General features: G+C 38.8%; 1 protein-coding gene across 1 annotated transcript; it reads left to right on the plus strand.

Moving 5' to 3' along the window:
* The first annotated feature begins 1442 nt into the window (after positions 1-1442).
* Positions 1443-9082, plus strand: COPS9 (COP9 signalosome subunit 9). The gene is made up of 3 exons (XM_030217088.1): positions 1443-1662; positions 3469-3541; positions 8697-9082. The coding sequence occupies exons 1-3, from the start codon at positions 1600-1602 to the stop codon at positions 8732-8734; spliced, it is 174 nt and encodes a 57-aa protein (XP_030072948.1). The 5' UTR covers positions 1443-1599; the 3' UTR covers positions 8735-9082.
* Positions 9083-12928: the final 3846 nt, after the last annotated feature.

Genomic DNA, 12928 nt, shown 5'->3' on the forward strand with positions numbered 1-12928 from the left:
CCAACATGATCAGAAAAATACAGTCACCAGACAACAAAGATAGAAAAAAATCATTTTATTTTCATTTTAGTGATTGGAAGATGTACAATTTGAAAATTTATATCTGCTGTCTTATTTTGCACTGGGTATACTGGAGCTGTAAAAGCTTATAGAAATTATTTATAATGAAAAAAAATCACATTTTTTTCTCCTACACTGGTATAGTATTTTCAATGATACTGCTTATATGTGCTATGGCTGCAAAGGTCTAAAATAGAAAACAATGTATGCATCAACCTTTTCCTACTTGAGCACACAATTCTGGAACACGCTACCACGTAACTTAAAAACGACCTATGAATTCACTAATTTCCGCAAACTTCTGAAGACCCATCTCTTCAACAAGATATACTACAAAGAACAACAAATGTGAACTCCTATACATACACCCAGAACTGTCTTTAATATCTTTAATGAATCTACTATTATGTTCTTCTATTATCATGTTACCCAAGATCTTTCTGTAATACCAAATGTATATTTTCTTATGTATTTCCACTATTCATGATATATTGTAAGCCACATTGAGCCTGCAAAGAGGTGGGAAAATGTGGGATACAAATGCAATAAATATATAAATAAATAAATAAATATAAGGGGTGTGGCTACCATAGGGCGGAGCCATAGATGTTGACCCTGCCCATAATGAGTACTGGTACCTTTTTTCCTACAAAAAATGCACAGTGTGTATCTAAAATGTAAACTTCTACAAAATAGATGAAGATGCGGTTCCATGCTACCCAATGAAAGGAGAGTTTCATTTTACTTCCATTTAATTTCAGTATATTCCATCATCTTTATAACTCCAGGCTTTCCAAGGCAGATTACAACAACAGTTAAGATGAACCCAACAGGAAACAGGATATCACTGAAATTTGGCCATCTGTATTGTATAGAACAGCGTAGAAAAACGAACACAAAATACAGTGTTTATAATTGCTGTTTCTACCAGCTACAATAATTTTTGAAGCTGTTTTAGTGATATTCAATTGTTATTTCATTATATTTATTTATATCTACATATGGACAACTTTCAGATAAATTAAAAAGATGTCCAATAAATAAATAAAACCATTTGTCTTCCACCTTTTAAGGCACTGTCTATGCAACTGAATCAGCTTTAGACTTGTTACAGATGGACCACGCATAGGCAGTCCCTTATTTCTAATACAGTAATCTTTTGCTATTATTGTTGTCAAATGTCAACTCAATAGCGTTTGCTATTGTTTTGGGTGTAGTAAAACCGAGAAGAACTCCGCCTACTGGCTTCAGCTCATACAATGGACTAGATAGGCTCATTTCGTCTCTTCTTTTGTTGATCTCTCCCAATCCTAGGCAACGCAAGAGGACGATAGAGAGAGGTCCTCCTAAAGCTAGAACAGCTTTCCAGTCTCGCGCTGTTACTTACGGGAGGGTTTGCTCGCGCGTCGCGACTCGCGAGATCATCCGATTCCGGAAGAGTACGGACTACGGAGGTGGATTGGAAGAGAAAAGATTTTCGTAGCTCGGTGATCGCTGGAGCTCGGTGGTGGTCTCATTTTGCCCGAAGCTGCGGGCGTCATGAAGCCGGCGGTGGATGAAATGTTTCCGGAGGGTGCGGGGCCTTATGTGGACCTGGATGAGGTGAGGATAGGTGGGGAAGAGCACAACGGTCGAGAGAGCCTGAATGGGCTAAGGAAACCATTAGAACAGTTTTAATGGGTTTGCTGTCGTTAGTTGGCTAAAGGCTATGTCTTTAATTATGTACCTTACATTTGAATATGCAGTATTCATTATATACCTAGATGTTAGGTTAAGGGATACAGACCAGAAGTTTTCTGTAACTACAACGTAAAGGTAGTTCCACCTTCCATGACAGCGTGATTTCTTATGTCTCATGCTCGGTTCATTGCTCAGTTTCATATTGCTGCGCGCTCTACCATGATAAATATTATTTTTTTTACAGTTTTAAATATTTTTTTATTTATTGTGATTTATTAACCGCAATGAAGAGATTCAACCAGTTATTAGATAGCTACAGGTTACCAGAAACAGGCTGGTTTTATTCCTTCCTAAGTGCACTCTGTAGATCCAGTGTATGTTTGAATCCCCCCCCCCCCCCCCAAAAAAAAAAAAAAAAAGAATATTGAGTAGATTTCTTCACTATACCCAGCACCCCAAGTTATCTTGAAAATGTTTAGAACAGCAGGTTGAAAATCAAGGCATCTAGGATTCAGATCCCACTGATGCTCACCTAAACCTCCAGTACAAACCTAAAGGCCCTCATACTGAAGCTTAGTGTATGCTAAGAAACTCATTTTATACCTATGGACTAATAAGTATTTAGCTTGCACTAAGTTTTAGTTATAAAAAGCTCCTCAGATTGTAAGCTCTGTGGGAAAGGGAAATATCTACCAGACCTGAATGCAGCTCCTTGTGAGCTGCTGCTGCAAAGGCCTGAGCTAAATACCCCAACCCCTTAATCCAATCATGTAGACTTAAATTAGACAACTTATTGCATGCTTTTCTGTCATAGTTTGTTGCCCACTCCATTGCATTCTGTTCAGAATGTTTCATGTTAAAAAGTTGCCCAATGTAATTTTCGCTGTTCCTTTCTTCTTAGCGTTCTGAAGCCTCCAGTGCAAACTTAAGCTGTGCTCATTATAGCTTATTCATTGTACAGTAAGACTATATTATTAATTTTCTCCGATTGCATACTGACATAATTCTCCATGCCCACCTGCCTGCCAGCTGTATTCCTCATCCCAGCCCAATCACACACAGTAACTTTAACTTCTGACCCTGCTTCTAGTTTCTGTCCCTCCCCCTCCCCAAGTGTGCCTTCACAGACCACAGTAACTTCCTTAGAATGCTGTAATTTGTATTAAATGATCAATCAGACCATTAGAAGAGGCACTGATTCAACTGGATAAGGCAGGGCTCTGCCTTCTGTTTCATCACTGAGATAATTAGCATGGGGGGAAGAAAAAGCAGTTGGACTTGCATTCTAGTGTGTTAGCCTCGTATAAAATTGTGCAGATGTATACCTGCATAAAGGTAATCAAGCAGATGACTGATTTTACATGATCTGTGCATAGAATACATGCACAAATTTACATCACCTTCAAAGCAGTTGTGAATTTGTGCACTGCCGGGGTTTATCAGGGTTAAAGGTACAGGAGCCTTTATAAAACAGGTGCCCTTTTTTTGGACTTTTGACATGGTATCCCTTTATCCCAGAATGGGAGAAAGCCTTAGGCCTATATTCGCTATACTCTGTTTAAATTACCTTTGTAGGCAAATACTGCAGAAGAGTTCTTTAGTTGGTGGTCTACAATATAAAGTTAAGTATACAATGAAAAATCTTGTATTTATAAGTGTATTTCTTTGTTTATATTTTGCATAGATAAAAATCCAGATAATGTGCACTGATTAGAATTTTTCTTTTAGGCTGGAGGAAGTACTGGTCTTCTGATGGATTTGGCTGCCAATGAAAAAGCAGTTCATTGTGATTTCTTTAATGGTAAGGCTCTTGGAATGTTGTTTGTTTTAGTATGATACGTAATTTAGTCTCTGGATTTGGTGCGCTCAGAATAGACTTTCCATCTTCCTTTTGTTTAGTTTTTGTCACTTCGGACCAACTGTTTCTTAAATCTGTTATTTTTTGATGAAATGAGTACAACTACAAAACCATTATTAGATTAGTATGAAAGTCAGATCCTTTGAACTACAACAACAGGACTGGGTGGCATGTCCTTCATGCTGCCACAAGGAACAGGAAAGCTGGAAAAAATTACTGAAAAATTTCTGAAATGTGGTAAATGGTAGTGGTGGTGTGTATATGTGTGTGTGGGGGGGGGGGGGAATCAAGAGTGGCAGGGGATTTCTCCTGACCCCCTAGCTCCCTACTTTCCTCTTCCACTAGCCACCAGGGAAGCCCATAGTAGGTTCCAGGGTGGATTGGGTGCAGGCAGACTGGGGATTGGATCACAGTGGTGCAAGTCTGGGCTCTCTAAAATGTAGGAGAGGAAAGATAACGCCAACTGAATTTCAGAAGTAGCTGGAGCTGATTTATTCAGAACTGTTGTATTGCATCCTAGTATGATTACAATGTTTGCTTTCCCAAATTTGGTCACCATAAGTGTATAAATAGAATTATTTTTACAAAAAATTGTAAAGGCTTATTTCAAAAAGAACAACAATACAATCTTTTATTCAGTTATACAAAAATATAAATACAACCAAAAATCTTTTGAGCACAGCATAATCCTGAAAACTAAATAGACAAGTAAAATACCTACCTATTCTAAACAAAATAAATCATACTTAAGAGGTACAAACCAACCATTTGGCAATAACTCATTACAGTTGCCCCTGAGGAACTCATTAAGTAGTCAAAAGCTGACTCCACCATAGTCAGAACAAAGTTCCAAACAGAAAAAGGCAGTTCCTTCACTCAAGGGTGGATTCAGTAAGGACCACTTTTACGAAGCTGCAGCAAAAGGGGGCCTGTGCTGGCGTTGGCGCATGTTTTTGATGTGCGCCGAGGCCCCCTTTCACCACAGCGGGTAGAAGGCAGAACTTTTTTTTTTTTTCAGAAAATGGCTGTGTGGCAAGTGAAGCACTTGCCGCGCGGCCATTTCTAGTGAGGCGCACTTACCACCACCCATTGAGGTGGCAGTAAGGGCTCCCGCACTAACCCAGCGGTAACCAGGCAGTATGCAGCACTGCATGATAGTAACATAGTAAATGGCGGCAGATAAAGACCTGAACGGTCCATCCAGTCTGCCCAACAAGATAAACTCATTTTACATGGTATGTGCTACTTTAAATGTATACCCGAGTTTGATTTGTCCCCGCCTTTCTCGGGGCACAGACCGTAAAAGTCCGCCCAGCACTGTTCCTGTACTAAAAGTTCTGATGTTAATGTTGAAGCCCCTTAAAATTTACTCTCCAGCCTATCCATATCTATTCAGCCACGATCAGGGCGCAGACCATAGAAGTCCGCCCAGCACTGGTTTTACTCTTCAGTTACCGGCGTCGCCACCCAATGTCCGCTAAGATTCCGTAGATCCGTTCCTTCTACACAGGATTCCTTTGTATTTATCCCACGCATGTTTGAATTCCGTTACCGTTTTCATCTCCACCACCTCCGTCTCCACCACCACCTTCATCTGATTACTGCCGGGTACACACTGGCGCTTCAAAAATTAAAATATTTTTGTAGCACCGGATATGATGTGCTGTAGGGGTGGGAACTACCGCCGGGCTGCTGTGGTAGTCCGGCGGTACTTCCCTTTCAGCGAGTGGTAAGCCCGCGTTGGGCTTACCACCTCTTTGTAAAAGGATGCCCAAGTGAAGAAATCAAACAGGTGTCTCAAACAGATATTTGCAAGGACTAGGGCTAGCTACCACCTCAGGTGTGTAAAGAGTTCAGTCCTTAGTGTGCTGTACTTTATTTGTAAGTAGCTGTTTTATGTCTTTGTGATGCTTTTTATAGGATTTATATTCAATTTCATGTTTTTTGGTGGCCTGGTTATCATTATATGTTCTGTATTTGGGTATGTTTTTATTTTTACAGAGACTCACTCCTGTTGATGGCAAACGAAACACAGACTGTTGAGTGAGGACGGAACTTTTACACATATTGGCTAGCCCTTGGTCCTTTGGGATTATGGCATTTTTCTGGATGGTGCTATATAGATTGCATCATTGCTAGAATATGGATTGTGAGCATCTGTTTAAGGCACCCATTTGATTTCTTCACTTAGGGGGTCCTTTTACAAAGGCGCACTAGCGTTCTTAGCACATGCTAAAAATAAGTACACGCAAAATGTTAGTCGCCCATATGTTTCTGTGGGTGTCGCTAGTGTTTAGTGTGTGCTAATTATTAGCACGTCTTTGTAAAAGACCTCTTTACTAAATGTGCCCTTGAGTGAAGGAACTGTGTCTTTTTCTGTTTGGAACTTGGTTCTGACTATGATGGAGTTTATCAGCTATGGATTACTTAATGATTTTTTCAGGGGCAACTGTGATGCGTTATTGTCAATTGGGTGGTTTGTTCCTTTAAGTATGATTTATTGAGTTTAGAATAGGTAGGTATTTTACTTGTCCATTTAGTTATATTTATATTTTTATATACTGAATAAAAGATTGTATTCATTTAAATGTAGCCTTTACTAATTTTCGTATTTATATTCATTTTTAGGCTTGAATTTTGCTTTATCCCATTTGTATCAGTTATGGTGTTCATTTTTAAAATCTTTCATTGTATGACCTCAGAAGTAATTCTCTCGTTCAATTTTTTTTAGGGAAAGTGACTTGTAGACAAAGTCATTGTAATACATTGATGTTCTCCTCTTTTAACTCTGTTCATTTAAGGAAAGTGCTGGAATATTCTTTCTCCTACAGAGCAGCTTTGTCCTGGAATACATTACCTAAGGCAGTTCAACATAGTACTTCATACTCTTTGTTTCGTAAAAATCTTATTTCAAAAATTTCATGATACTTGAGATGTTCTCCTTTTAAACTGTTTTAGTTTACTGTACTTTTGTTTATTTTGGTTAACCACTTTGAGCTCCATTTTATAGGGAAGGTGTGGTATACAAGAGCAATGATTAGACTGGAAACTAAAATTCTGAATCTCTCTAGGTCAGAGGTTTGGAAATGCCAGTTCTACAAATGGGACTTCGGTGTCTCAATGTATAGCTAAGGCATTGATTCTGGGTTGATGCTTTAGATGACTTGGGAACTGAGAAATGTTTTGTGAAGGTGGAGTGCTATTTGGCCAGAGAATTTTAATTTTATTTTGATGCTGTTTTGTATTAAATAGCTTTGGGCTAAGCTTTGTTCAGGGAGAGAAGTATATAAAGATCATTTTATCCAGGTAGATTACCAAAGAGGATTTGAAGTGAATATTGTAATAAAACAAATTTTAGACATTTGCCTAGGTTTCCTTTAAAGAATAAATAAGGTTTAAAATGCCTGTAGTCCCCAGTTTCCAAATTGAAAAATGACAGGACACTATGGGCTTTGTTTACCAAGGTGCGCTAGTGTTTTTAGCGCATTCTAAAAATTAGCACATACTGTGTAGACGCCCATGGGAATATTATGGGCATCTACACAGCATGTGCTAAAAATGCTAGCGTGCCTCTAGCTCGGCTTAGTAAACAGGGCCTTATGGATCTAAGGAAGAAATAGTTCAATCTACTTTCTTGTCCTCCTGGAATGAACTGCTTTAAAAAAAGAATTTACTTTGGGTGTTGTGCTTTGCTTGCTGTGGGCCATACTTAGTTACTTGCATTAACCATTCAGATGTTTTTGCTTCTTATTTTGGTTGAGATTTCGTTTACATTTCTGAAACTTATTGTTTAAAAAATACTTAAAAATCAGTGGTGGTAATGTTCTCTACTTCCCTGCTTGCTTGGCCTGCCAGCCTCCCTACCGGGATGGCAAACTTAGTTTGGAAACAGAACGTGGCTGACTTTTGGCTCCAGCAGATGCTTGAGAATATTCTACTCCTTTATCAATGGATTATGTTCAGATTAAAGATTCCCAAATAACAATTTTGGAAAAGACCCTCAGAACTGCATGATCCCCCTCAGATGATCTGAAAGTAGCTGCAAGTTAGCCCCTTCCCTCACGCTGCAGGGGTTCCTGGCCAACCCCCCCCACCCCCCCCCCAAAAAAAAAAACCTGCCTGTTATGCAAGGGGTGATGATGTTTCTCATTGTTTCATGGGCTTTGTATACAAAAGGCATCTGGAGGTCTGTGTGAAGCCTCTCTCTCTTTTTTTTTTTTTGGTCGGGAATATTCTTCCCTGAAAATGTTGTTCTCCGAGGACAAGAAGGCTGTTGTATTCTCACAGCTGGGTGACATCACCTGATGGAGCCCGGTGCGGACAGTGACTAGTGAGATTAACTTAGAACTTTCTAGTAGTGTCCCACTGCATGTGCGCTGGTCCCTTCCTGCCTAATGCATGAGCGCAGGTTCCTTAATTTTTGCTTTTCTGTGGTGCAGGGAGGACACGTCATCGTATGGATATTTTTGTCCTTTTTCCTGTATTTTTCATTTTTTCTTTATTTTGTTTCCCTTTAATTTTATTGTTTATTTTTTGCAAGAGGATTGTGAAAAATTGCAAGAGGACCTTACAGGACTGGACAGATTTGTTTAATGTGAGCATGTGCAAAGCGATGCATGTGGGAAAGAGGAACCCAAACTATAGCTACATGATGCAAGGTTCCACATTAGGAGTCACGCCCAGGAAAAAGATCTAGGTGTCATTGTTGATGATATGCTGAAATCCTCTGCTCGGTGTGCAGTGGCAATTATGAAAGTAGATAGAAAGTTAGGAATTATTAGGAAAGGAGTGGAAAACAAAACTGAGAATGTTATGCCTTTGTAAAAGTCACATTCTCAAGACACCTGCATGCTGCTCTACCTTTCTGCGTTGGTCCCCAAGTCCTTCCACCTGCTGGCAGACACTGAAGTTTATGCACTTGGGTGATCTAGTATAGGGGTTGTTTTCTAGCACTGATTATCATAAAGCTTATCACGTAATACATCAATGTTAATTTACTGTTTTGAGGTCCAAAATTCTGATTTATCAGTACCAAGTGTAAGTGTTTCTATGTACTATTTACTGTAAAATAACTTTGCACATATGACTTTGGTTACAGATTTTGAAGATCTTTATGATGATGATGATATCCAGTGAAAATCCACGTAACTGTGCAGCGTTCAGGCATGCAATCCAGCTGTAGTGTAGTGTTTTGACTGGCTATGTTTAACAAAGAGAGAGTTTGTAGACGAGTCATGGATAAGAAAGTTCTTGCATATCTCTGAACCAGATGCTCTGCAGAGATTTTTTTCCCTGTCAGGTGGTGTCATGTATATTTTGTTAAATTTATCTGTTAATATGCTTTAAGTAAAATTGAATTGTACTTATAATACAGAGTTGTGTGTGGTTTGTTATCTCTTCCCCATCCCCAGGGAATCATCAACTGTTAACAGTAGTCTGAAAAATCCTATAGCTCCATGTGGATGAAATAATTTTCTTTTATTAGAGCTCTTTGTAGAACTTAATTGCAGGATTTTTTTTTTTAACTTCCAGAAAACTTTCTAGAAAGCATTTTATTTGTGCTGAGCAAACCACAAGTCTGCAAGTTATTGATTTGCAGTGTTCAGGTGGCTGAGAGACCTCTCAGTATATTACATCTCTACATCTCTAGTTTAAATGCTGAAAGCTTTACTGGGTTTCAGACTACACACAATATTCAAGTTACATTTACTCAAAATATATTTGCCTATTTGGATTACTCTGAAAATCGGATGCGTTTCTGCTCATGGAGCAGAATTGTGTGCTCCTGATATATACGTTTGAATCCATTATTTTAAGAAGTAGGGCACCCTCCTGTACATTGCATAATTTGAAATAAGCAGGTAAAGCATATAGAACATGGCTTATGGAATTCTTTCCAGTCCCTCTGCGCGCATGTGTGTGTGTGTGTGTGGGGGGGGGGGGGGGGGGGTAGGCTATTTTGTTTTTTTGGGGGGGTGGGGGTTGGGAGAGTAGAGAACGGGAACAGAAAGTTTTGAAAGGTGGAATTCTGTTAAAATTTTAGAGAGTTACTTTGCCCTCAGATAGACATTCTCACCTGCTGCTGGAGTTTTGTCAAACAGCATTTTAATTCATATGGACATAAAATAATAAAAGTATGATCATCCTTCCACACGATACAATCAGAAATTAAAAGGTGTGTAAGATTTAATAATGTTTAAGAAACGTCTGGGTTGCCTAAATGCCCTTTTCTACATTTTCACAATATCTCCTCATGATTTTAATGGTACAATGCAAACCATCATGAGTTTTTAGCAAAGGTGCTCTATTGATGTCGGTAGAGCCTGTTTAACCATTTGGTAAATAGGCACCAAGTGAGAAGCTAATATTACAATGAGTGTACAAGCTAAATGATTTACGCATCTCAAAACCATTCTGAACAGAAAGGGTGGTCAGAGCAGAGGTGTATAATAATCCTTATGTCCATTCTCATAGCAAGACTGGCTACCAATCATTTGCATTAATAGATTAATATCCAATGGAGTAATAGTGCAGTTTAACCAGTGTAGCCAATGATAAATAAAACTTCACTCATTTGCAAGAGAAAAGAATGCTTTAATGTTTGCTTTAGATTTGTTCTAGTAGTCCTTAAATCCTACTTTTGAAGGAAAAGATGAAGAAATACCTCTTGTAACTGGAATTAGAGCTACACAAACTAATCATTTCATAGGAGACATTTTTTGCGTAGATGAGCACACACACACAAAATCTATTTCTCATAGCTCAAGCCCAAATCTATCTGGCTAACAACTTTGTTATGGACTTTTCTTCTAGGACCTTGTTAAAACCTGTTTTGAACATTTCAGTGTTAATCACCTTAACCACATCCTTTAGCAACAGAATCCACAGTTTAGTTATGTGCTGTGTTTATTTAAACGAAACAAAACCTTTCAACTGTTTGTTTTCAGTCTACTGTTCTCCCTGACGCTTGTGGGTGAATGCTGATGTGTGTAATTTTGAGGTCAAACTTAAACCAGGCAAATTGTAGCGTGCTTTGCTTTGGACAGAATTTTCAGATTTTCCTCGGTTTCAGTGGGAGGAATTTAACCAAGGTTTTTCATAGCAACTCTGACTTGAGTGGGGGTTTTTTTTTCCAGAAAGTTTGAATATACTTGTGTACAAAGGAAACATGTCCCTACCCTAGGAAATAGGCTGCTGATACTTTACATGAAGTAGATTTATTTTATTTATTTGGATTTTGCTCACACCTTTTTCAGTAGTAGCTCAAGGTGAGTTACATTCAGGTACACTGGATATTTGTCTGTCCCGGGAGGGCTAACAATCTAAGCTTGTACCTGAGGCAATGGAGGGTTAAGTGACTTGCCCAAGATCACAAGGAGCAACAGTGGGATTTGAACTGGCCACCTCTGGATTGCAAGACTGGTGCTCTAACCACTAACATATGACATGGAAAGATTGGATAAGCCACTGGATATTTGCAGTTTTCAGGAAGCTTTTTCTTGCTTTCCTGTTCGTTTTGACTTGGGTTTGGAATGATTAAAATGTATTGCCATTTGATAACTCTTCTACTCTTTGGTGGGGGGGGGGAGTTAGTTTGAGGGTGCTGTTACACAGAGTAGTTTTAGGAGATAGGGTGGGTTGGGCAATTGCAGGATGCTGTTGTGGTACATGCTGCAGTTTATAGTGTAGTTGGGAACTTGCAGAGGAGCAATTTAAGGGGCTGTGACAGCTGTGGGGGATGATTTTGAGGGAATTGAGGCTATGCTGCCTCTCTCCTTACATCGAGTAGGTAAATCTTATTCCAGTTCTGCATGCCATGATAACATCAAGACTGGATTACTGTAATGCACTCTACAACTGTCTGACTACAAAGGGCCTGCACCAGCTCCAATTGATTTAGAATGCTGCAGCAAGACTAATAGAAGGATGTAAGTGTTGTGGCCACATCACACCTTTATTGCAAAAACTTCACTGGCTACCAGTACACTACAGGGCTAAATTTAAAACTCTGTGTCTGATCTTCAAGACCTTTAAAGGAAGTGGCCCCAAGTACCTGAAGAATACATCCAAGGACACTAAGGTCTTATGAAGGGCTATCACTAACACACCCTCTCCAAAAGACAGTACACAATGTGATATCTGCAAGTGAGCCTTCTCCAGAGTAGCCCCCACACTCTGGAATGCACTCCTTCAAAGGCTGCGCTTAACACAAGACTCTCTACTTCAGGAAGCAGTTTAAAGTTTGGCTGTTCAACCAGGCCTTTAATGGAAGAAGTAACTAACTTGTTAGTCACACACACACACACACGCTGCACCTACAGCAGCAGAACATGTTTATCTATTCCTACCCTAGCTCAGATAATATTTATAATATTTAACCATCTCTCAGACCTCATGTGCAACTTTCTTTAATTTAGTCATCTTATTTTCTAACTCCTCTTAATTTCTTAACTATCTTCTTAATCTCTTACCTTATATCTATATCCATCTTTGCTTATGCCCTACACTGTCAATTAAAATGTTCTATTATTGTGTTGACATTGTAAGTAGTATACAATACTTGGTGTTTGAATATTATTACTGTACACCAACTTGCGTGAATTCTTTCAGAAATAAAAATATGCAAAAAAGCTTAATATAAATGATAAACACCTGTTAAAAAAAGGATAAATAAATTAATAAATATACAGATGTGATAAAAATGTACAAAGACTGTCAATAAATATTCATAAATAAGTGAATACAAATCCTGAAAAAAACAGAGTTAACTGCCTAAGTTCAAAAACATGGGATAATCACAAAGGATCCCTATCTAACAAGAGGATGTGATCAAGACAAAACAATTTGACATAGAGGGGGTTTAACCTTCATGGTGCATCAGGTACAATACTAAATCAAGGTACAGAGGAGGTAACCTGCATGTTCTGCATTGAGTGGCAGATGATAACTCTAGCCAACCTTGCTGGGTAGACTAGATGAACCATTCTGATCTTTATCTGCTGCCTGCTACTATTAAGTGATATTGGTTGGGGGACCCATGTATTCTATGAATGTACTGCATACATAGAATTATGCCACTGAATGCTGTTTTTTTTTTAATTATACCACCTAATAGCTTTGAGGTTTTCATGGTCCACATTGTTTTCAGGATGTGCCAAATGAGCATGCGGATTTTGACAGACAGTTTTTTGTAGATCCACATTCTTTAATATTGATTTTCAATAGATGTGAAGGTTCCAAGAGCATCATGATAAAATTAGCATACAGCTACACCAAAAAAATATTTTTCTGTCTTGCATCTGGCCCATGTCAAAATTTTGAGGGCCTCTC

The sequence above is a fragment of the Microcaecilia unicolor genome, chromosome 10, assembly GCF_901765095.1.
Source record: "Microcaecilia unicolor chromosome 10, aMicUni1.1, whole genome shotgun sequence".
NCBI classification, from domain to species: Eukaryota; Metazoa; Chordata; class Amphibia; order Gymnophiona; family Siphonopidae; genus Microcaecilia; species Microcaecilia unicolor.